The sequence below is a fragment of the Nycticebus coucang genome, chromosome 9 (genome assembly GCF_027406575.1).
Source record: "Nycticebus coucang isolate mNycCou1 chromosome 9, mNycCou1.pri, whole genome shotgun sequence".
NCBI lineage: Eukaryota > Metazoa > Chordata > Mammalia > Primates > Lorisidae > Nycticebus > Nycticebus coucang.
In genome coordinates this window covers 15330111-15354078 of record NC_069788.1, presented here as the reverse complement: position 1 = coordinate 15354078, position 23968 = coordinate 15330111, and the positions used below count along the sequence as shown (strand labels likewise).

Sequence of the window (23968 nt, the reverse complement as noted above, 5' to 3'; positions counted from 1 at the left end):
TGGGCAGTACTGTTGATCATCTGGTTTCTAATAATTAACCCTCTCTGGAATGTCGGCCATAACACAGAATATGTAGATTGTCAACAAGGACTGAGCGACTAATGTTACATGTGTGTGAATTTAAAATTTTAATTTTTCTTTTTTACTATTGGTGACACAAAGTCTTCTTTCAGTGAAAAGTTAATGAGCAAATCCCATCATCTATATCCTCATGCTTCCTACTATCTTTTGAGCAAGGGCTTTTCTTATTCCTTCTGCTAAATTTCTTCTCTCTGATTTCCACGTCTGACTTCCTCATTCCTGACTCCACATCCTCTTAGCTAGAAAGGTGTTATCTTCTCTTTGCCAGTGAGCGGGCACCTATTGCGTTCATGATAGATCATTCTCAAAATTTGCCTCAAACCGGAACGCTGAAGAACATCATCTATTCCTTTCTACTAGTTGCTTAGCACTAAGATGAGGTTGGCATCACCTCATTCACCTTTGTTGATGCGTTGCATTCTGAGCATTCTCAATAATGTACACTTTTTGGCCAAATAGATAGTAAGGCATAGGGCGTGAATCTGTTTTTATAAGCCCTTCTGAGAATGCTTAGGAGAGTGAGAGTTCATAATGCAAGCTTTAATAAGTGTTAGCCCTGAAAAGCAAAATTCTAAAATGAAAAATGCACTCATATTTAAAGCCAAAGTAGGGGAGAAATAATTTATAATGTCTTATGATTCCCTGGAATTTTCTTTTTTGTCTAGCAAATGGAGTACATTGTCAATAAGATTGTATCAGATTCGTTTAATAAAGTGAGGTGCCAAAATTACATGCATGGGATGATTGAATTAGCATTTTGTGATTTTTAATCTCACAAAGGGTTTATTAACAGCTAGATACCTATTAAACAACCTTCTTTTTAATAGCTACATGAGAGGCTTGAAATTAGTTCGAAAGTATTTACTCATATTCTGCCAAGCTTTCTTGTTTGTTTGGATGAATTTTCACAGCAACATTAGCCCAGATCAGTCAGAACTTTGCATTTGTGGTGAAATCTCTTTTATTTATGATCAAATAGAGGAAGAACCATGGAATGATACTGGAAGAAGCCGACAGCCATACACTAGCACATGTGTACACAGATATGCTAGTTGCTGCATTCTAATCTGGAGAATACTTTTGGTTGAATCCTTGGCTCATTCCTGTTTGGTGGCCTATATGATTAGGCCTCTGTCAATGCTATCTCTTATGTCCTAATTGCCCACATCTCACCGTTGTCAATCTAATATAATTACTCCTCCATTATCTGTCCTCTGAAAGCCTAAATACTGTGTGTCGTGTCAGGAAATTTTTGCCCTTAACCTTTTATTTACTTGTTTGCATGCATACTGGCTTAAATGATAAGATTCTTGAGGTTGGGATTTATATTCTTTTATTTCTCTATGTCTTGTTAACACTTACCACAGCATCTCATAACTAGTAGTTGCTCAAAAATCATTTGAATAAATGAATAAATAAATAAATCTCAATGTGAACATCCTAAAGACAAATCAAATACAACAGTCAATATTAAATTCCAGTCATCATGGGGCATATGGCAAGGGTACAAGACAAAACTATCGACTATAGAACATAAATGTCTTAACACAATAATTAAGTAAATGAGGTGAAAGCTGAATTAATTAGTTTGATGTAAGCATTCCAAATTGTCTAAAAAAGCAATACATTGTACCCCACAAATGCATAAATATATTCATGATCTATGTGTATATGATTTAATAAAAGAAAAAAAAATTCCAATCTTTATACACCAGTCATCTGGGAGTAACCTGGATTGTTTCTTCTTCAGTTTCAGCTCCTTCAAGAGTTCCTCTCACCACCCCTTCCTCGTAGCTTTCTAATCTCTCCAAGGCTCTCATCAGCATTGCCTCATTATCCTGGCTCAGACCTCCCCAACTTCTCCTCTGATTCTTCCTTGTCCTGACTGTATCTGATCATAGAATCCCCCATTTGAATCCTTCAGCATCTTCTTAAACATAACACAGCTGACAAAAGTCTTATAAAATCCGGTGTCTTCTTTTTGACCACCCTCCTCTGTTACCTCTCTGCACCCAGCTCTCTAGAGTCTATTCACAATGACCTTCTTCCAGTTCCTGGAAATGGCCATGTTTCTTCTGCCAAGGAGCTTTGTACATCCTTCTGTGCAGGACATACTTTAATCCTCAGTGCTTTCTCTTTGTCCTTCAAGGCTTGCCTGAAACCTCGGTTAGTCACGGAAGACTCCATGGACCCTCCAAAGTTATATCTGACAGTGTGACGAAATTATCCTTTACAACACTGCTATATAATGGATTTACTTAGACCATTCTTTTTTTTTTATTTTTTTTAGACCATTCTTAATTGTTTATTTTTAGTGGTTCCTTTTCTAAAATATGTGCTGTATCTGCTATTAGTATTCATTTTATTCAACTGCTCTATGTAGCCATCTCATTGTCCAAGGCCTTATGTTTTAGAGGACTCAATAAATAGTTTTAGAGAAATAAGTGAATAAAGAGATACTGGATATATAATAGGAAAGAGAAGTGGAAAATAAGGCACTAGTAATTCAGAGGGTAATATTTAAATCTCACGTTAGGGTGACCTTCCCATTTGGTGTCCCTCGATTGAGATTCCAATTCAAGGGTGGTTTTACCATGTACTTTGTGTGCAGCCTTCCCTGTGGGAGATTTCCTTATATTGCCTGTTTCTCCTTTGGCAGTGGATGGCCAGTGGCAGGAGTGGAGTTCGTGGAGCCAGTGCTCAGTGACATGCTCCAACGGGACCCAGCAGAGGAGTCGCCAGTGCACCGCGGCTGCTCACGGGGGCTCCGAGTGCAGAGGGCCCTGGGCGGAAAGCAGAGAGTGCTACAACCCCGAGTGTACAGGTGAGGCCTGAGTCCTGCTCAGAGAGGGCACCAACCCCTCACACAATGTGACGGGACTGTGCCAGGCGGCCCTGGAATTATGTCATAATAATTAGGTATGTCTTCTAGGTGAAGCCAGTTACACCAGAACTTATCCCACTGTATGCCGTGCTAATAAAGTAATAAAATTTAGGAAGTTCTGCGATTAAATACCAAAATAGTTGATGACGTTTAGCACTGAACTGGCATTGTTTTTACCAGTAAGGTTTAATGTCCATGTAAAGGCTCTGACATGCTCATATGAACTTCTGTTAATCACAGTGCTGTCTCTATTTGACCAGTAATTTAAATATATGAATAAAGTTTATTCATGGTGGTCAATTGCTAAAAACTAAAGGGACAGTAATACTCTCAGATTTTAAAATTCCCAAGCAGTAGGCGGGACACCTCTGCCATTGACTGTGCCACCTTTCTTTCAGCCAATGGTCAGTGGAATCAATGGGGTCACTGGAGTGGTTGTTCCAAGTCCTGTGACGGAGGCTGGGAGAGGCGAATCCGGACTTGTCAGGGTGCAGCCATAACAGGGCAGCAGTGTGAAGGAACGGGCGAGGAAGTGAGAAGATGCAGTGAGCAGCGGTGCCCTGGTGAGATGAACGGAGTTTATCCCCGTGGAAATACTTTATAACCTGAAAAAATAAGACGTTACAATATTACCATTAATTAAGGGCAGTACTTTCTCAGTCAAGGATTATTATGATCAGTGGAAGTTTACTTGTTTCTATTACATATGGGGCAATCTCTGTTTATGTTCAGAAAATAGTCCTGTAAGTATTTTAATTATTTGTTGTTGCAAAATGAAATTGAAAAATATGATAATATACAGGTAGCCTTACCAAAGAGTATAAGACTAGGTATAGTTTACATTAATTATGGGTACTTCCAATATTTTATTTCCAGTAAAAATATTTCCAATATTTTATGGAGTATTAGTTTACTGAGACTACAAAACAACTTGCCTTAGATTATCTATAATATATATTAGAAATATAAAAACATAAGTGTTAGAAAGCTAAAAGAAGAGAAGATAAAGACATGGTGTTAACTATCAAGCCCTTTTAAGTTCTGTTGCTTATTATTCTCACCTTGATGAGTGACCTTGGGTATTTCCATTTACTTGCCCTTGCCCTGTTTTCTACTATAAAAAAAAAAAAATTCCCATGAGGAATTTTAAGTGACAGCTTAAGGTCTTAGTTATTAATGAAAGAACAGAAGTGCCGCTGCATTAGAAAATTGTACATGTAACCATGGAACAGAAAGAAAAGTCAGAAATTGCCCAAATTTTAGAGTGCATATTTTAAAAGATCGTACAGAACAAAGACTCCTTCCTAAACATGCATACAGTCCAAACTGTCATAAAATATTACTGACACACTGAGCACTTAATAAATAAGTGATAATCAGGATTTGGGAATGATATGATAGGAAAAAATAAGTGTGCTGAAGAGGTTAATAGGATAGAATTTCAAAACCTCCCAGTGTGATATAGAGGAAAGTGCCGAACTTAGAGAATTTGAAGACTTGGCAGGGCCTCCTCTTGCTGGTAGTAACTGGAACTCTTCCTGGGCGAACTAGCTGATCTCTCTGCCTATATGGTTCCTAGGGGTACAGTGAGACCAGCTACCCTGTTTCCCCGAAAATAAGACAGTGTCTTATTTAAGGTGTGCTCCCAAAGAAGCGCTAGGTCTTATTTTCAGGGGACGTCTTATCTTTCCTGTAAGTAGGTCTTATTTTCGGAGGATGTCTTATTTTCGGGGAAGCGGGGTAGTTCCAAATCTTTGAGTTTCCTTTTCAGTTCAGGAAAGGTACAAATTTTTGTCTCTATCTAACGTGACTACTTCAATTTAAGAAAACTAAAGTAGTCTAAGAGATATGGAGGAATCAGAGTTTTGTATGTCTCCATAGTTAGTTTTCTCACAGTTTCGGGGGTGAGACTACCGACAGAACTGGATCTTAAAAGTAACAATATATATGAAAGAGATTTTTACAGCTTAAATAAGATCTAAAATTAATTTCGTTAATTCTTAAGGTCACGTGAATTTGGTATGGTATGAAGTAACTAGCATGAAGGGGTTGTGAAGAGAGGGATCCTTATACAGAGGAGCACTGGGAAATTGTTCCTGGGCTACACTAGAAGTAAGAAGTATTAAACAAAAACACTTATTTTGCCTGGGGAGAAATGTCATTAGAATAGTAGACGTGATTAAATACGACACCTTTTAATATCTGAAGTTACCTAAAGCAGTCTGAGCATAGCAAGGCTCTTAACTGGTCCTTTAAAACCGTCTTTCTTCTGCGGTTAGAAAGGTAAAGGTAAAACTGTGGCCATCAAATTTACAAAGATTGCCACCTGCTGTTTGGAAAACATTTTACACATCTATTTATAAGAAAGATAGTATAGCTTGTATGATAGGTTTGCTTGCTGGCTTTCATGATTTAAGGCAGGGTGAGAAATTATCACAGAAAACTGAAAAGAATTACTTTACCCTATACATTTTGGGTATTAGTAATGTTTTCATTTTACTTTTTTCAGTAATATGATTTGAAGAGAACCATACATTACTTATAAGTATACACGTGAATAAAAATCACTTTCACAATTAAAATGAATTCTTGAATCAACTATATGATTTATAAATTAGTGCTTGCACTAATATACATCACATCTTATGATCCCCCAAATATTTTATAAAAAGAGCTGCATTTATTAATAACTGTTTTCCATAGTGCACATGCTTTCTCCCATACTGGAGTTCCTCTTTGTGGTCTATAAGTATTACTTTTATGGTCACATATTTAGCATTCCTATTTTCAGCCTTTATATTATTTACATATTTGCACTATAAATTGAGAAGACTTTCAAATCACCATAACACTTACTAAGGCAGTTTTCTCTTTTTCATCAATAACAAACCTCAGCACATTTATTTTTTAAAAAACATATTTTTCTAGTATTATTTTTAGGACCGTTCATTCCTAATTTTTCTTCAGATTTCTGAAAACAACTACTATTTATTTTTATGCTTCATTGAATTAGGTTGCAAAACAAATTAATCAAATGTGCCAAGAGACCCTCTGTTGTCAGGAAGGAGAAATATAATATATACACATCTTTGGATAATTAATGAAAATAATGATTAATCATCTGAATTTAATCAAAAGCTGTTATGTCTACAAAGAATGGAAAAAAATTTTTCCCATTGAGATTAGGGTATTTCTTTATTGGTAAATAGATTTTTTTAAGTATTAAAAATGGCATCATTGATCAGCAATGAGATAGCTCTTTCATTTTTATTACAAAAAAATTTCAGGAAAGAAAAACTTATTTTAAAAATTACTGCTAGTTGAGAAACAGAAAAACTGCAAGGGAGCTATTAAGTGGCCCAATTTTTAAATTGGTCAAACACACCAAGTAATGATTTCATTTATCTCCATCTCACTGTATTCCCTCAGGCTTTGAGAGTTAAAACAGTAGGATGGTAACAGCTCCCCTGATTTTGGTATTTCTCTATGATGTGAAACATCGTATTGTTAGGGATTTTATTTTTTGCTGTTTTTCTCTAGTATTTTCCTGGTTAATATTATTCAGAGAGCAAATGTTACTGCTGGATTGGCCTAAATTAACTTTCTGGCTGCCTGGGGACCTGCTTGCTGTATTCCCGGGGGAAGGGCTCGCTATTTCTATAGCTGTGATTCTACGATCCATTACTCCTCAGTCATTAACTGCTAAGTTGGAACGCACTATTTATAAGTAAAAATTACACTAATGCATACATAAAATTTTCTTCTTGGAATCATGATTGCCTTGTCTATCAATGGTGAGTGAAGCCTGCTGGTTGAATGTGTTCAAAAACCTTGTGAAGTAAGGTAGCTTTATCATAAATACACACGGTGATGGCAACTTACACCAGAGCTGTAGCGATTATTGTGATATTTTTCTCTAAATATTCATTCCCAGGGAGGGCAGCACTAGTGTTGGTGATGCAAAACTTGTTTCCAACATTTTAATGCACTTGTATTAAAGCCCTATGATACAGCGAATTTGGCGCAGTCTCCTTCTCCCCCAGTTTAGGAGAATCATCATTCTGGGAGCGACTATTCCTCAGCTCTCTAAGGTTGTTCTCCAACAGGATTACGTATTCTCTGGGGACCAGGAAATTATTCATTTGGTTTCTGAGTAATTTTCTTCTAACTTCTCTTCAATAGGAAGAAAGAATCGAAGTGCTTACTCTGCACTCCTGTCTTGAGTGCCTGCCCTCACTTACGCAGCAGAGCTTCCCAAACTTCAGTGCACGTAGGAACTACCCGGGCAGCTTGTGGAAACACAGAGTTCTGAGCCCCAGACCTTCCATGTTTCTGTTTCAACAGGTCTAGTGAGTGCCTGTTAATTTAGGCATTTGCATTTTTTTCTTTCTTTCTCCCTATTTTGGGGGCTGGGGTGAAAGAAGTACAAGGTCTAGCTCTGTTGCCCAGGCCAGAGTGCAGTAGTGTTATCATAGCTCCCAGGCTTATGTGATCCTCCCACCTCGGCCTCCCCAGTGGCTGGGCCTATAGGCTACTGTTTATAATTTTTCTATTTTTTGCAGAGATAAAGTAGAATTTGCCTTTCTAACAAGCTCTCGGGTGGTACTGGTGATGCTGGTCTGCGGGCCATCCTCTGGAGTGATTTTAATGACTTATCGTCATAATAATAATAAGATGAAATTAACAAAGATGTTGGATGGTCCTCTACCTCTTCTCTGCTGGTGAAAGTTTAAATACATATCGCCTCAACCAGATTGCGAAATTTTATTCCTCTAATGCTTTTTCATAAATAATAAGAGATTGTTTCTGGAATTGGTTGATAATGAACATTCATACAATTCATTTTGAGTACCTCTGGCCAGCTCATGCTTCAACCAAAATAAGATCTCTTTACAGAATTCCTTAAGAAAAAATAGGGTTATTAACTAGTTGTTGTGTGTCAAGAAAGATGGTTTAAGTCATTATCCATCACCAGTCCTCCCATTTTCCTGTTTCATAGGGACAGGAAAAACAACTTGTGAATCATTTGAACAAGTTTGATATAAAACGAGGCGTTGCCAAGACACCGATCTTCACTAGTTCTGTCATCACCATCTCCAGCAACTCTCTTCCTGAGCAAGTGTATACGTCCCCTGTCTCTTATCCTGCCAAGCAAGCTCTTAGCTACCATTTACATATATAGATATATGATATTTAGTGTGGGGCTGATGTCAGGGAGGAAAACCAGGTCCTTGTTTACAATGACCTTTTTTTCTCCTCAGGCCCCAGTTCGTGGAATGGTGAATTAATCACTGTTGGTAAGAATATTTGGTCTTTAATTAGAGGCAGGTTTAACTAGTTTAATACACTTGACTCTTTTAATTGTGTGGACCATTGCACTCCATTTAAAGTACAGATGAAATTAGAAACCCAAATCTATCAGTGTAAAATTGCATTGAAGTTCTAAAGAAAAAGGAAAACTCATACTACCTTATAATGAAATGTTTGCTGAAAGCTTGGCACCTGCTTTACCTTTTCTCATTCCAAAGACAAGGTTAATCTCAAATAGTCCTTTAAAAAGCTACCAGGCCATTGGCTTTTCTAATATTTTCTGCTGTCAGATGTTATCTATGTATCCTATAAGCACATACGTTATTACTTACTAAATTCCTTAAAAGATTAAAGCAAGTGTATCCACTGAATATTTTTGGACATAGCAAATAATGTTCCACCTAAGTGTTTGCACCAGATGTTCACCTAACACCAACTGCCGACTTGAAGGTTGACAGTAGGTGGCACTAGGTATTGATTTCTTTCATCTTTCATTGTAAATGTTCTATTTGGTCTTGCTAAGTCACCTCAAATAAATTCTAAAAAGCAGGAGATAATTTGGAACTTGAAGATACTCCATTAAAAAAGAACACTCTTTTTAATAAATGTTTAAAATAAGACCTAATCCTTGCCTCAAAAAGCATGAATTGTATTACCTATTCCAGTCCATAGTTTCACAGCAAAGCTGCTAAATTTTATGTGCGGAATTAAGGAGGAACTGCTGAAGTCTAAAATAATTACTGTGTACATGGGATAGTACCACGACGTGTGTACAGCATGTACACCAGATGTCCGCTATTCAACTTGTTGCTATGGGGATAATTATTATCATAACTCGTCTTAGCAGACTGATCCTCAGAAGAGACTTCGGGAGAATTCTCACAGCTTCTGGCACAGCAGAAACCAAAGCGATTTGTTGTAATCTTATATTACCCTACGTTGTCCAATTTATAAATAATGTGGCAGCATGTTGATCATTCTCAAATTGAAAAGACAATTTAAGCAGCATTTTAAAATACCTTTTTTCTTTCCTTATTTAATCCCACATTGTTTTATAGCAAAAAATAGACGCTTGGAACCATTTAATGATGATTTAAATTAAAGTTAACTTTTAAGAATATTTAGTGTTAGCTTTAAAAATCTAATTTTGAGCTCTGCATTTACCAAGATTCTTACATAAGAATATTAGTCTTTGACATTTTCCGTTCCCCCTTATTTTTCTCTCCTTGTACATCCTGACATGTGAATGACCTTAAGGTTCTGCCCCTGAGCACTTCTCTTCTGTTTTTTTTTTTTCTCTCTCTTGTCAACTCTCACATGTGTGAGGAATGGCTGCCAGTCTTTATCTTTATGCCTAATCTCTCACAAATATCTCTTGTACCTTTCTTGTTTTTTTGTTTGTTTGTTTTTTTGCAGTTTTGGCCAGGGCTGGGCTTGAACCAGCCACCTCTGGTATATGGGGCCGGTGCCCTACTCCTTGAGCCACAGGTGTCACCCTTTCTTGTACCTTTCTAATGTGGGAATCAGTTTGGACTGTTGATGACCAGGCACATTTTTCTCTCTGACCACCAAATCCTTGGCATCCTCTGGAGTAATTCCTCATTCTCGCAATCCCCTTCCCAGTGAAAGATTCCACGTCCCTCCAGTTCCGTTCCTCAGTGTCCCTGCTGTGTCTTCTCTTGCCACCATCTATTAGTGAGAGAGAAGTAGCACAGTGCAAAGAGCAGGAGACGTGGAATCCAACAAAGTACGGATTTGAGCCTTAGTGTCTGCATGTATACAGTGGGGATGGTAACATGTGCCCCAGGAAATTGTTTGCAGGATGAGATGCTATGATACTACAGCGAATCTGGGTATTAAATGGCAGTTCATGTAGTCTTTGACTGTTACCCACTTAGTAGTGACACCCCACTTCTCTAATCTATTCTACACAGATTTATCTGATTTTTCTCCCCTCCTCATGGCCTTGGGCACGTGACTCACTTGCTCAGAACACCTCTATAACTTCTCATCACGTGTCCAATTCGGTGCCTGCTGGGCCTACTGGGATCCCTGAGGTCTCATAGTCCTATCACCTCCACCAGCTTCCCAGTGTTATCCTGTGCTACTCAGTTATAAATTTATATTATTGTAAATAGATATTTGTTTATAGATAATAGAATCAAACAGATGCCGTCTCCAGTTCTTGGGGGTGCACTGTTCACCAGTCGGTCTGTCCCTGGTGACCCTCCTCCCGCCATCCTCACCTGTTGGTTTGGGAACCCATCCATTACAGTAGTGCCCTCCCTTAATAATGCTTCTTTCTCTCACAGTCTCATAAGTACACCTTCTTTTCTGAACTCCTATAAATATCACTTGTGCTTCTCTTATTATATGTTATTATTAAATGCTTATATCTATCAGCTAGGATTCCAACTCACTGAAAATGAACTGTTTTCAGTCTCTTGAATTCTTTACCTCACACTTAGCCTAGCTGAACAAAATAGGTTAGTAGATAGATGCTCCTTCTAATGTTGTTTTTTTTTTTTTTTTTTTTGCAGTTTTTGGCCAGGGCTGGGTTTGAACCCACCACCTCCGGCATAAGGGGCTGGTGCCCTACCCCTTTTGAGCCACAGGCACTGCCCCTCCTTTTAATGTTTTTATTCTATATCATAAATGCTATAGCTGAACTAGTGAAAAAACATTTGTATAAAAGCATGTGAATAGTTTGCAGTGACTGTGATGTTAGTGCCTTACATTTTATAATCTTTTATTTTTTCAAATTTTGTTTGTTAGGCTGGGCTTGGTGGCTTACGCCTTTAATCCTACCACTCTGGGAGGCTGAGGCAGGTGGATTACTTGAGCTCAGGAGTTTGAGACTAGCCTGAGCAAGAGCAAGACCCTGTTTCTACTAAAACTGGAAAAACTAGCCAAGGTGTCATGGTGGGCACCTGTAGTCCCAGCTACTCAGGAGACTGAGGCAAGAGGATCACTTGAGCCCAAGAGATTGAGATTGCAGTGAGCTATGATGCTAAGGCACTCTATCCAGAGAGACAGAGTAAGACTCGGTCTTGAAAAAAAAAAAACAAAAAAATTCTGTTTGTTTATTGAATGGGCTAACTACTTTTTTGGATGGGAGTTTTTATCACATCACGTAGTCAGGATTCTTTTTTCTTTAAAAATAAATTTGTGCATGATCCTTCTTTCTTTAGAAGTAAACTTTTGAGATGCTGGAGGTAGCAAACTATAATTCTTTATAGCAAGTTACTGTTTTCACTTGTAGGCTAGAGCTCCTCACAGGCAGTTCTACCATTCCCTGACTGCCAAGGATTGTTTCCAGGTGTGTTCAGATAGAGACCCCCCTCCCCCCACCCCCAACACACACCTAAAGCCTGAGGGCAGCTGATAAGACAGGAGCCGTGGCCAGTGGCCTCCGGTCTCCAACAGCAGCTTTGCCTGCTTCTCCCAGTATGCCTGCAGATGTTACCATGTTCTCGTGGGCCCTGACCTTGGGAAGGCTGAGAAACATTGTCGTCCCCAGCTGTTCCGAGTATAACATAAAAACACAAGTAAACAAAATTTGCCAGCAAAATCTCATGCATACTCCATTACAAAACTCGGTGTAACTGAAAGTTAGCAAACAGCTAAAATTATTCCTCAAAATGAAAGCTAGCTTTTTTTGCTTAATTCACTTTGTTAACAGGTTGAAACTAGAGTGACCATGGTTGTTAAGCTGAAATAGAGAATTAAAGGATGATAATACAGGATTCTTAAGTGTGTGTGTGGAACACTGTCCAGACCAGGTATTTCAGCAGACAATCTGCAGTGCTGTGCTTTTTTTCTAGTAAATTTAAAGTTCATGGTCTGCTGACTTCCAGAGTTAGAAACAAATTTTGGCAACATATATAAATGACGTATTTACCACCACAGCAAAAGGAAAGGACTCCTGTGCTCAGAGGGGACATGAACTTCTCTGAGAATGGGCTGAGCTGTCCGCTTGCTGTGGTTCACCCCCTCCTAACTGAGCAGCCTCAGGCTGGACACCTACTGTCTTCATCTCCTTGTGTTTAAAAGGAGATTAACAACTCTGTCCACTTCATAAAGTTATTGTGAGAATATGATGATTTAAAATATGTAATGTACTTAGAAAAATAACTTGTAGTGATACGTAAATATTGCTGGTATAAGTGTGTGTTGTTTCAACTTGAGACAGATTAAAAACCCTTTTCTGTATGAGGAAGGCTGTTATGAAATGCACTTCATAAACTCTCTTCTTTTTCCCTCAGACCTTAGTAGCAGCGGGAATTCTTCACATGAGTGGGTCCCACCGGGGAAATGAGAGCTCTGAGTCACGTGAGCACAGAGCCCGGGTCTGTGTTATTTACCTATCATGCACTAGCACAGAACATAAGGATTCATGAATTGCCAGCGAGTAAAATTTGGAATGTGGAATTTCAAGTAATACAGGTTGTTCTTTCTTTCTCTGTCTGCCCACTCTACACTTTAGAATCGATTTCTCTTTAGTGCCGAAATTCTGGCATATAGGGTGAAAACTAATTTTCCACATCCAATTGATTTAAACACTGTATAATTTCTGCTATTTTTTAAGAGACATAAAATCAGTTTGAATAGACAGATTAACAGCTCATCGCTAGGTAATTGCTACCTTGTTTTAAGGGAGCACGCTGACGACATACTTGTGACTTCAAGTATGGTGGTATCTTACAAGTGGATTTTTATATCTTTACACTGGTCAGAGCAGTGAGGTCTTTGAGCTGATGAACAGAGGTGCTATTTCTCTTTACGAAGGCACTAAAAAAATTGAAATCCTTCATATTTCTGCACAATAATATGTTTGTATTTTGAGTACAGAGGGTAGCCTGAGCTAATGATGCATTTTATAATTTAAAAAAAATACACATTGGAAAAAAGTTAACATATGAAGTATCTACCTTTTTTCTCTTCTGAGCTTGGGTCCATATATCAGGAGAGTTTTTGATAATACTGAAGCATGCTCAGATATCTCAAACTCAAAACTATTTTCATCATCTCTTCTCTCAAGCCATCTCCTCCTCGTGTGTTAAGGATACCAGACATCCTTCCTGGAAACCTGAGTTCTGTCTTTTATTTTTCTCTCTCTTCCCCAACTCTTACATTCAGTTAGCCATGAAGCTGAGCCCATTCTGCCTCCCAAGTAAATTTGAACCTGTCCACTCCCATTGGCACTTCTTCTGATCCCTTGTTTTTTCCCCAATTATATCATTTAGATTAGCACATGCTTTCCTGTCTTCAGGCTCACTTTCCTTCAATCCGTTCTCCATGCTGCACATACAACATATGAAAAATATAATAAATTTCCCTTGCCCATAAAATAAATTAAAACTCCTTGCTTCCCTCATCATTTATCATCCCTTGCCCTCCTCTAACCACCCCACCCACCTTTACTCATCCCCAACTTTACGTTCTGGGCAGTTTCTCGGACATACTCAATTCTCCATGCCCCCCAGACCTTCCTGTGTGTAGTTCCCACAGCTGCCTCCCTGGCCAACTTCCGTTCCTTTACAGCTCAACCTGCATCCCATCTGGAAATCCTCCCCTGACTGGAAAGCCCTCTGGAGTAGCAAGAGCTTCCCAGATCACAATGGGCATCTTACTCTACTGTTTCTCCTCATCTTAGCGTCTTTCTGACCATTTTGGGAGTTGAGAGATGCTGACTATTCACGTTTATTCTTTTCAAACCATGGGACATTATGAGTGCTCAGTGAACATATGTTCCATGAATTAATTCCATAAGTAGCATCAAGGAGAAAAAAAAAATTCCCATTACTGGGGATTTCATAAACCTAAAACATTAGAAAATAGTAATTTTTAATGACTTTTTAAGTCATTTTTAAGCTTTTGTTTTGAGCACAAATGGACTTATTTTCTGTACCAAAAAATTTTAAGATGTGATCTTCAAAGAATGCCAAATCACCTTTGGTGAGATTTAAAATAGCTGTGGGATTTCATATTAGTAATAAAAATCAGAAAACGCTGGCCCAGTTTGCAAAATTGAACCTATGATTTATGATTCTTCTGCCAGCTTTCTTTCTTTATCATTTCTATTACTGAGTTTCTGTCTCCAAAAAAGGTCAACGACTTAAGGCCTTCACAGATTTGCCATGAGCAGGACGTGGTGTTTGCTGGTCTCTCTAGGTTTAAAACATATTTGGTTTTTGTTTTGTTTGATTGTAGGTAAACCGAGTCACTTAGTCACTAAGCAGATGGGACTCAGTAATTGAGCGCTGTGGCTGGACAAGGGAGAATTTCTATTTAATCAGCTTCTTCCTTCACCAGAGTTGGGACAGACATAGGACACATCAGGGGATTCTAAACAGGGTCCCTAGGCCCTTACTAAGTAAGCTATAGCCCTACAAGGTTAGCTTTAATCATTACACGGTAGCCTGGAAACCTCTTTAGACTAATTTTCAGGGTAACTAGAGTCCTAACTTATCTTTTTGCTCCTAAGTGGACATGAACGCTGCTAGACCATTTACAACCTCACTCCTCTCCTTCCCCCACAGTAAAGACGTGAGCCACGCAGACACATTTGAGGAGAGGGAGGGGAGATATCCTGGGGCAGAAGAAATACACCATAGGGCTGTGAGGTGGGAGCCCATAAGACAATGCGCGGGGTAGGGTGGAGGGGAGACAGGGGCGGGACTGTGTAGCTGTGGGAGGCGGGCAGAGCAGACAGGATCGGAGGTCAAGAGCCCCTATTGCAAGGATCTTGTAACTGAGGCTAGCTTCGTAGTTAAAGTAAATTAGGGCTTTTTATTTTTACCCAAATGGTGTCCTCCAAAAAAAAAAAAAACAATATTGACTCATATTCAACACATTTCCCACTTCCGCCCACCCTGATTTTGAACCCTGCAGTTTCACCTGCCGGCCCAGTAAATATTTTCCCTTGTTGGCACACCAGTGCCATCTAGTGGTGAACGTTTGCAATGACCAGCTATTCTGACCACACCGTTGGCGTGGGGGAGGGGCACGGAGGAAAGGACCGTCTCCTGCCTGATCCAGGCAGGATGTGCACGGTGTTCTGATGCCACTGCAGGGAAATGGAAAAGTTCAAGGTACGGATTGTTTCCTCATTGCTTTATGTCAAAGCTGAATCAGTAAATGCTAGAAGCTACAGCAACAGTTTTTATGAAATGTGCTCGAAAACAGAAGAACATTTGAGTTTGAAAGCATTGAAAACCAAGACAGCATGAGTGAAGCCAGAGTGAAAGATTATAAGTGACTAGATAATGAGAAAGATAATGAGCAGAAGAGGGATGTATAGATGAATAAAAGGGATGATCAAGTGTGATGGTGATATTAGATTAACCACTGTCCTATCATTATTGAAAATAGACTCATCATTATATATAGGATTCAATTACATAGTATACTATTCATGAGGGTATTTTGTGAACTTTAACATTTATTCTGATTTGTCTTTTTAAAATATATTCTGTAATAGTTTTTGTTAACATTTGCAGAAACACGGTTATCATTTATTACAGCACTGTCCAACATGACAGCTATTTAAAGTTAAATTAATGAAAGTTAAATGAAATTGAAAATTCAGTTCTCACCTGCACTAGCCACATTTGCCTCACGGCGACCATATTGACCAGTGGATTTTCCATCACCGTGGAAAGCTCTGCTGGACAGAACTGCTGCTCTAGTGTGTTGTTTCCTCAGTAAACGTGATTAACTTAACAAAAGAGTTTTGGGCACCAATGATATGCTGGTGTTATCTCTTAAAAAGCAACATTTGGGCATTGGGGAGGTTCACTCATATAACCAAGTATTTTTAATCTATTATGAAAAAAACTGTAATAATTGTATAGTCAGTGACTTAAGTTTAAAAAAAAAAAGAGTTATTGGAGAATATGTCAATTAAGCTGTGTTTTAAAGAAAAATAAGTATACCCCCCAAAAAGGGGAGAGAGCATTTTAAGTCAAATATATAATTTTTGCAAAGACAGACAAGTATGAATATTTGGAGGATGACAACTATTTCTGTACAACTAAGGAATAGAAAATATGAGCTGTGATTGGAATGCTAGGTTAGGGTTTACCAGAAGGACTCTTTTTCGGACGCAGAGTGTGGTTATCTCTATCCTGTCAATTCAGGAAAGGCATGAAAGGGTTTTAAGTGACAAATTATGGGATTAAAGTTCATTTTAGAGATCATTGATGTGGTGTGAAAATTGGATTAAAGGGGCAGAAGCAGGAGGAATAGCAGCAATTTGTACATAGTTCGTCGCCATTGTAAGTAGGCATCATCCTTGAGCCTGCGTCTCCCTGCTTGCCCACATCATTTTGTCTGCCTCCCAGATTCACCTGTGTGCAACCACATTCCTCATTCTTAGTCCAGTTAGCCTACCTAAACCCAGCCTAGAACCACTGCCTTAGCGCCCCAGTTGTTTTACCCAGCTGCTCAACCTACAGAAGGCAAACTCATCTTCTTAATCATGTCAGTTATTTATTTAGAACTCTTCAGTGGCTGTCCATCCTGCACTGAGGCTCTAATGGCAGTCTGTCTCTTCAGGCCATCCCTCCACACCCCTAGTTCCTTTCTTCCAGTCTTGCTGCCTTTGGTGCTCTAGGCTCTTCCCTGCTCCAAGAACTTCACCTGGAGCAAAGTTCCTTCTGCCTGGAGCATTTATTGTGCCTCCCATGGCCAGTCCCCACTAAATGAACTAAGTGTCACTTCCTCCAGGAAGCCTACTTTGATTCTTCAAATTTTGGATTGAACATCACCCTGTATTTACTGTGTGACACGCTTATCATAATTGCACTCAAATGATTGTGTGTTCAATTGCTTCAGCTCTGCCTCCTCCCTTTGACTGAAAGAACCATGGGACAGAGAGTGTTTTTCTCATGCACCAGAGGTTCTCTCTAAAACATGTGAAGTGAATACGTGCACGAGCCTATAAGGTTGCCACCCTAATGTAAACAGGACAGGATGAATGTTTAAATAAGTGCTGGAAGTAAAATCAAACCTTCTTGAAGGTTAAGAATAAGGAAAAGATAAGTAGAAGATGAATTGGATGGTTTTAGTTACTGGGACAAGATTTTGGTACTGTTGATAGAGTCAGAAAATACAAAGAGAGAAAACAAAAGGCATTATGGAGAAAAATGGTGGATGTAGAAGTGCAGAGAGCAGAAACGCCACTCAGCAGTTGGCGATGTCAGTCTAACACGTCTGAACCAGCGAAACAGACACAGTCAGCCTTCTGTATCCATGGGTTCCATGATGGTGCATTCAACCTACCGTCAGTTAATAATATTCAGAAGAAAAAGTTGAGTCTGTGCCCAAGTGCCCATCAATCCACGAATGGATTAATAAATTGTGGTATATGTACACCATGGAATATTATGCAGCCTTAAAGAAAGATGGAGACTTTACCTCTTTCATGTTTACATGGATGGAGCTGGAACATATTCTTCTTAGTAAAGTATCTCAAGAATGGAAGAAAAAGTATCCAGTGTACTCAGCCTTACTGTGAAACTAATTTATGGCTTTCACATGAAAGCTATAACCCAGTTATAACCTAAGAATAGGGGGAAGGGGGAGAGGGAGGGGAGGGAGGGGGGAGGATGGGCGGAGGGAGGGTGATTGGTGGGATTACATCTGTGGTGCATCTTACAAGGGTACATGTGAAACTTAGTAAATGTAGAATATAAATGTCTTAACACAATAACTAAGAAAATGCCAGGAAGGCTATGTTAACCAGTGTGATGAAAATATGTCAAACGGTCTATAAAACCAGTGTATGGTGCCCCATGATCGCATTAATGTACACAGCTATGATTTAATAATAAAAAAATTTTTTTAAATTAAAAATAAAAAAAAAAGTTGTGTCTGTATGGGACATGTACAAACGTTGTCCTGTAACTATTCCCTAAACAATATAGTATAACAACAATTTACATGGCATTCACATGGGGGAGTATAACAAATAATCTACTGAGGATTTAAAGGGTACTTGCTCCTCAGGGTACTCATGGAATTGGTTCCAGGACCCCCATGTATAAAAAATTCTGCACCTACTTCTACTCTGGTCTCACAATCAGGCCCCCAGATAGGAGGACAAGTACATAGGACTAGTCACTTGTCTGTGACACAGTTTTGCATCCCATGAATGCTGTATTGTCGTTCAGCATTCGATTGAAAAAAAAATCAGTGTGTAGGTGGAGCAGAGCAGTTGCAGCCCTGTTGTTTGAGGTCGATGTCTGAGTCGCTGGAGGTGAGGGCAGGCGTGACTGTAGTATAGTGAACACGAGTGCGGGGATCAGGAAACAGCTGATTGTATTGTTACTGTGGCTGCGGTTACAAGTGTACTGGGCTAGTGTCGGCCACTGTGTGCCCTTTAATTTTTCTCTGCTGTTTCTGTTCTTAAAACATTGGATAAGGGAGTCCTGAACAGAGGCTGCCTCACTCTCTCGAGAGTTGTTCAAATTTGGCAGTCATCTTTATTTTAATATTTATAGTGTATACAAACTCCAATCCTATTCATCACCACCGTTCCCAGGCCAGACTCAGTGACAAATCCAGCTTTAGAGTTCCAGGCCAGGTTATATTTAGCCCAGCATACCTGGCCCTCCCTACTTAACAGTCCATGTGCTTTGACAGGCCAAGAGTGCATGCCTTGTCTCCCAAAGGCAGAGGGGCTGGGCATCCTGGCAAGGTGGCTCTTTCCCATTCAATGCAACCCACCATAATGTTACATAACTTTAATGTAATCTAACGAGTTCATAAAGTCAAAAGTAGAATTGGTATCAGTAAAATGACAAGAATGATGGATTAAATATTACATTATTCTTAAAGACATTTCTCCCAGGAGGTCCCACCCATATATTTATTATTATTTTTAAGTCTTTGTTTATTTATCAAGGTATTGATATAATCATATATTCATTTATTTATTCATTCAATCTGAGCAACTTTTGTGTACCTGACACACCATTTGGTGCAAGTTACACAAACATGAGAAGATGTAAACAAGATCCCAGGCATGAGGGCAAACACAGGAGCATATACATGTTAATGGCAGTGCTGTGTGAAAAGCACAACGGTGTATCTAGAGAAAGGACTAATATTCTTTTATATGCAAGTAAGTTGTCACTTTTAACACAGTAGAGATGGATCTCATGCTTTCTAAACTCTTTTGCATTTCATTATAATATTTCTGATACATATGTGTTTTTCCTGAAATTCCTCTTAGCTCTTTTGCTCAATAATTAAATTGAGATTTTGAAACTCTTCAGAAAATAATATCAAATCAGTTTATTTTTATATAACATAGCATGACTAGCATTGTTGCCCTTAGTTGAAAAAATAAAAGGTTACATACTTTTGCACTTTTATGTTTTTATTTTTAACATATACAGTTAATTTTAACGTGGCTTTTAGCTGACTAGAAATTAGTTTACCATATAACGTGCTAAAACATTATATACACACTGGAAAGATTTTTGATTAATATTTTTCAACATCTTTAGCTTATTGGAAATCACTTTATTATATAGCATGCTAAACCATTTTATGTATTGGAAAGATTTTTGATTGATACTCTTGATTATGTTCAATGTACAGGCTATTTCCAGTTACTTTTATACAAAGCCTTTGCGTAAACAGTTTAAAAAAGAATATAAAATCTGTGAATATTTTGTAGGTACTATAATAAAATGGAATCTGGCAGGAATTTGTATATGATTATGTCACTAACATTTCAGTAAATAATACACTTTAAAGGAAGTGAAAGATCTCTGCAGGTAGAGATAATGTATTTGAGGACATTTATTGCCAGTATTTAAGAAAAAAAAAAAAAAACACTACTGACATTCAAGTTTCTCTGTTTTAAATTGCAGCACCTTATGAAATATGCCCAGAGGATTATCTGATGTCGATGGTGTGGAAAAGAACTCCAGCAGGCGACTTGGCATTCAACCAGTGCCCTCTGAATGCCACAGGTACGGCAGGATGACCTCCCAAACCCCAGTGATCACAGTCCAAGAACGGCATGCTGGGATTGCTTATGAAGTCATGCTTTTGTCCTATACCCATAAATAAATCTGCCCAACAGGCAATTAACGAAACCATTTCAGTAAAATGCTTCGTAAATGGAGCCAATGACGAGACCTAGCCTACGGAAATTTTGCCCATGCAGTGGTTTCTCCACGTGACTAATGTGTTATAAAAATACTCAAAATAACAATTTTATGTGCATGTTTTCCAAAGCAAAAAAAAAAACTGCAAACCCTGTTTTAGGCTGCCTCCTAGTTGTGTGATGCCTTCGAGCGTCCCTGTTATAAAGCTTCTCTCTGTTCTTTGTGACGTGCAGGCACCACTAGCAGACGCTGCTCTCTCAGTCTTCATGGAGTGGCCTTCTGGGAACAGCCGAGCTTTGCAAGATGCATATCAAATGAGTACAGACACTTGCAGCATTCAGTAGGTGCAAAGCCAGCTTTAGTACTTGCTCTGTTTATTTCTTGCTAATAATCACTGTGTGAGATTTTAACCTTCTGAGTACAATCAAACCAGTAAAATCTCTCAAAAAATGCTCGAAGGAAAAAGGGATGTGAGAGAAAGGGAATTTGTCTACGTCAGTGCTGAATTGTTGGGTTCCTTAAGCTTAGGATTTACGGATCCTGCTTTTTTAAATGAAAGGCTTCTTTGTTTAATGGGGGGGTAGGTGTAAGGCCTGTGTATCATAATTGGCTCAAGCCCATGTTAAATACTATATGTGACATTTAAAAATACTATCCATTTTTAAATTCTTTAACTTTCTAGTAGTTGGAAAATGATAAAGCTGTGTCATGTCACTTAGGCATCAAATTTCTCATTGCTGTTTGAGATTAATAAATGGGGAAAAAATGACAGTGCTGTTATACCATATAAACTTAATTACCCCCAAAGATTATGTTGGCCAAATTTTCCTAAAATGGCCCATCTTTTCCCCACACATCCTTGAATTAATCAGAGAATATGATGTATGAATATGTTTAAGTATAAGTCCTTCTCATTATTGGAGACTGTTGTCATTCCATCCTGGCAGTTTAAGGGCCTCCAGATGTGAATAAACATGGTGGGGTGTGGAACAAAATATAAGCAGAAGCCAACTGGAAAGTTGAACCTTGGCAGGAATGATGTTTACTGAAGAGCCTTTCTGTTTGGTTGTGCTTATGTCTTTTTCTTTTTTTACTGTTCTTACTGTCGCTCAAAAATTTGCATAATTTGTTAAAAAAATTTCTGAAGCATATTCTTGCTTATGGATGGAGAAGTCACTTGAACAATAACCACTTCTATCAATTGAAGGGATTAGTATTTATTATTGGAAGAACAAGAAGTATATTTTTAGAAATCTGAAAGCCAAATGCTATCTGTTTACATAGTAAATTAGTAATTAAATTGATAATAATTTAATTTTATATATATATATATCTTGCTCCTTCAACAACGTGGGGTTAAGAGTGCTGACCTCTAAATAAATTTCACTACACCAAAGTTCAACTACATAAATTTGACTACCCCCAAATTCATCTACTAATAGCCTGTGGTTGATTAGAAGCCTTACTGATAACATAAACAATTAACACATTTTATATGTTATGGGAACTGTATAAACTATATTCTTACATTAAAGTAGGCTAAGGAAAAGAAAATGATATCACAAAAAAATCATAAAATAATATATATTCACTGTTTATGAAGTAGATGATCTTAAGGGTTTTCATCATCATTATTTTGGCATAGAATAGGCTGAAGAGGAGGAAGAGGAGTTGGACTTATTAACTCAGAGATGGCAGAGGCAGAAGAACATCTGCATTTAATTGGACCTGAATAGTTCAAACCTGTGTTTGTCAAGGATCAACTATGTAATTATTAGTATATCAGTAATCGGTGATTATATGGCTACATAAAGCCTTATATTTGTTGTATACATACACTCTGTAGACAAATACATAAATATATTTATGTGCTTAGAAATAGAAAGTTTAACATTTATGTTTATATAAAGGTATGGATATATTTATATATTATACACATATTAATATAATAAAAATATAACTATATTTATGTATTTCTTACATAGTTAAATAATCCTGAATTCAATTACTGATTTGGTGTGTAAAGGTATTAGCATTTACCTTTTTGTTTATATATATATATATAAAAACATACATATATACACACACATAAATATATATACACATAAATATCTGTGTGTGTGTATATTTATGCTTATAGTATATGCTATCTAGCTTACAGTATAGCTTAGTATATAGCTTAGCTTTATAATATCAAATGTAAGTATATGAAAATGTAAAGCTTATTTTAATAACAACTGTCAATAACTCAGACCATTATATTTCACAAGTAAATATAAGCAAAAACATTTTCATAATTTTAATTCAAATGGATTTTATTGTTCCTTAGTTTTTAGGCATTAGTCTGTCTTTGCTTTAATCCAATTGTATCCTTACTCAGTTCTTCTTTAGTCAGGATGAGAAATGGGAATAATTGCATGGATTAAGTAAATGATTGGCCAATCTTTACAAATTTTGAAAGAATAAATAATAATAGCTTTTTTGAATTCAGTGTTTCATATATCAGTATTTAAAGAAGTTTTCATTCTTGAGCGCAGGCCATCTGATAATGGAGAATGACAGATACCTTATGTAAAATAGAAGAAATGAAATCTTGAACTGTGAACGCTGTTAAAATCATTCAGTCAGTAATGGATAGCCGCTCTCCATATGCCCTTGTTGATTTTGGTACAGTTATTGGTTGTATGACCTTCTAGTATAACAAGCAGCCTCTGAGCTGTTAATGTCTACAAAGTACCAGGCACTTGGCTGGGAACTTTCATAAATTAGCACCATCCACGTAAATGTGCATCTTACAAGGGTATATGTGAAACTTAGTAAATGTGGAATGTAAATGTCTTAGCACAATAACTAAGAAAATGCCAGGAAGGCTATGTTAACCAGTGTGATGAAAATGTGTCTATGAAACTAGGGTATGGTGCCCCATGGTCACATTAATGTACACAGCTATGATTTAATAAAAATAATAATAATAAAATAAAATAAATAAATTAGCTCCAGTCTTCACAAGAACCTGCCCAGGTGGCATTCCTGCCTTGGTTTGCATAGAAAGAAACTGAAGATCTGCAGGGGAGCAAGCCACGTGGGAAAGAGTGAAAGTTATGCCTCAAACACATTTGTTCCAAAGCCTAATCGCTTACCATCAAGCTTTGATATAGGGCCATAGATTCTGGCACCAGGAGCGGTATTTTCTTATGTGTCCTTAGGAAAAGTCATATAATCTTACTGTGTAGTTTACAAAATGGAATTGTTGCCATGAGCTTAGCGTCTGTGGAGGTTTTGGAGAACAGAGGAGATACCACATGTGAAATGTTAACAGGCTGCAAAAGGGCTGTGTAACTATGACGTATTAATATCTGTGTGTGCAGAAGATCTTTCTGAGTTTAAAGAATCATCTCAATGAGAATAAAATTTTAGAATCCAACATAGTGTTAATTTGAGCTGTACATGTAGCAAAATATAGGTGAATTAGATAGATAGTGGAGGGCAAGGGATGGGAAAGTAGGGAGAAGCAAGATCATTAGTTCTTAATCCTGTCTGAATGTTATAATCGTGTGAGCCTCTTAAT

The 23968-nt window shown here is 37.9% G+C and overlaps 1 protein-coding gene across 2 annotated transcripts in view; it reads left to right on the top strand.

Moving 5' to 3' along the window:
• Positions 1-23968, top strand: part of ADGRB3 (adhesion G protein-coupled receptor B3) — a 738597-nt gene that overhangs the window by 311566 nt on the left and 403063 nt on the right. For both annotated transcript variants that reach the window (XM_053603066.1, XM_053603067.1), the window contains exons 5-8: positions 2741-2905; positions 3364-3528; positions 20161-20262; positions 20634-20740. In XM_053603066.1, coding sequence (XP_053459041.1) covers positions 2741-2905; positions 3364-3528; positions 20161-20262; positions 20634-20740 — 539 coding nt within the window. The remainder of the gene's footprint in view (positions 1-2740; positions 2906-3363; positions 3529-20160; positions 20263-20633; positions 20741-23968) is intronic.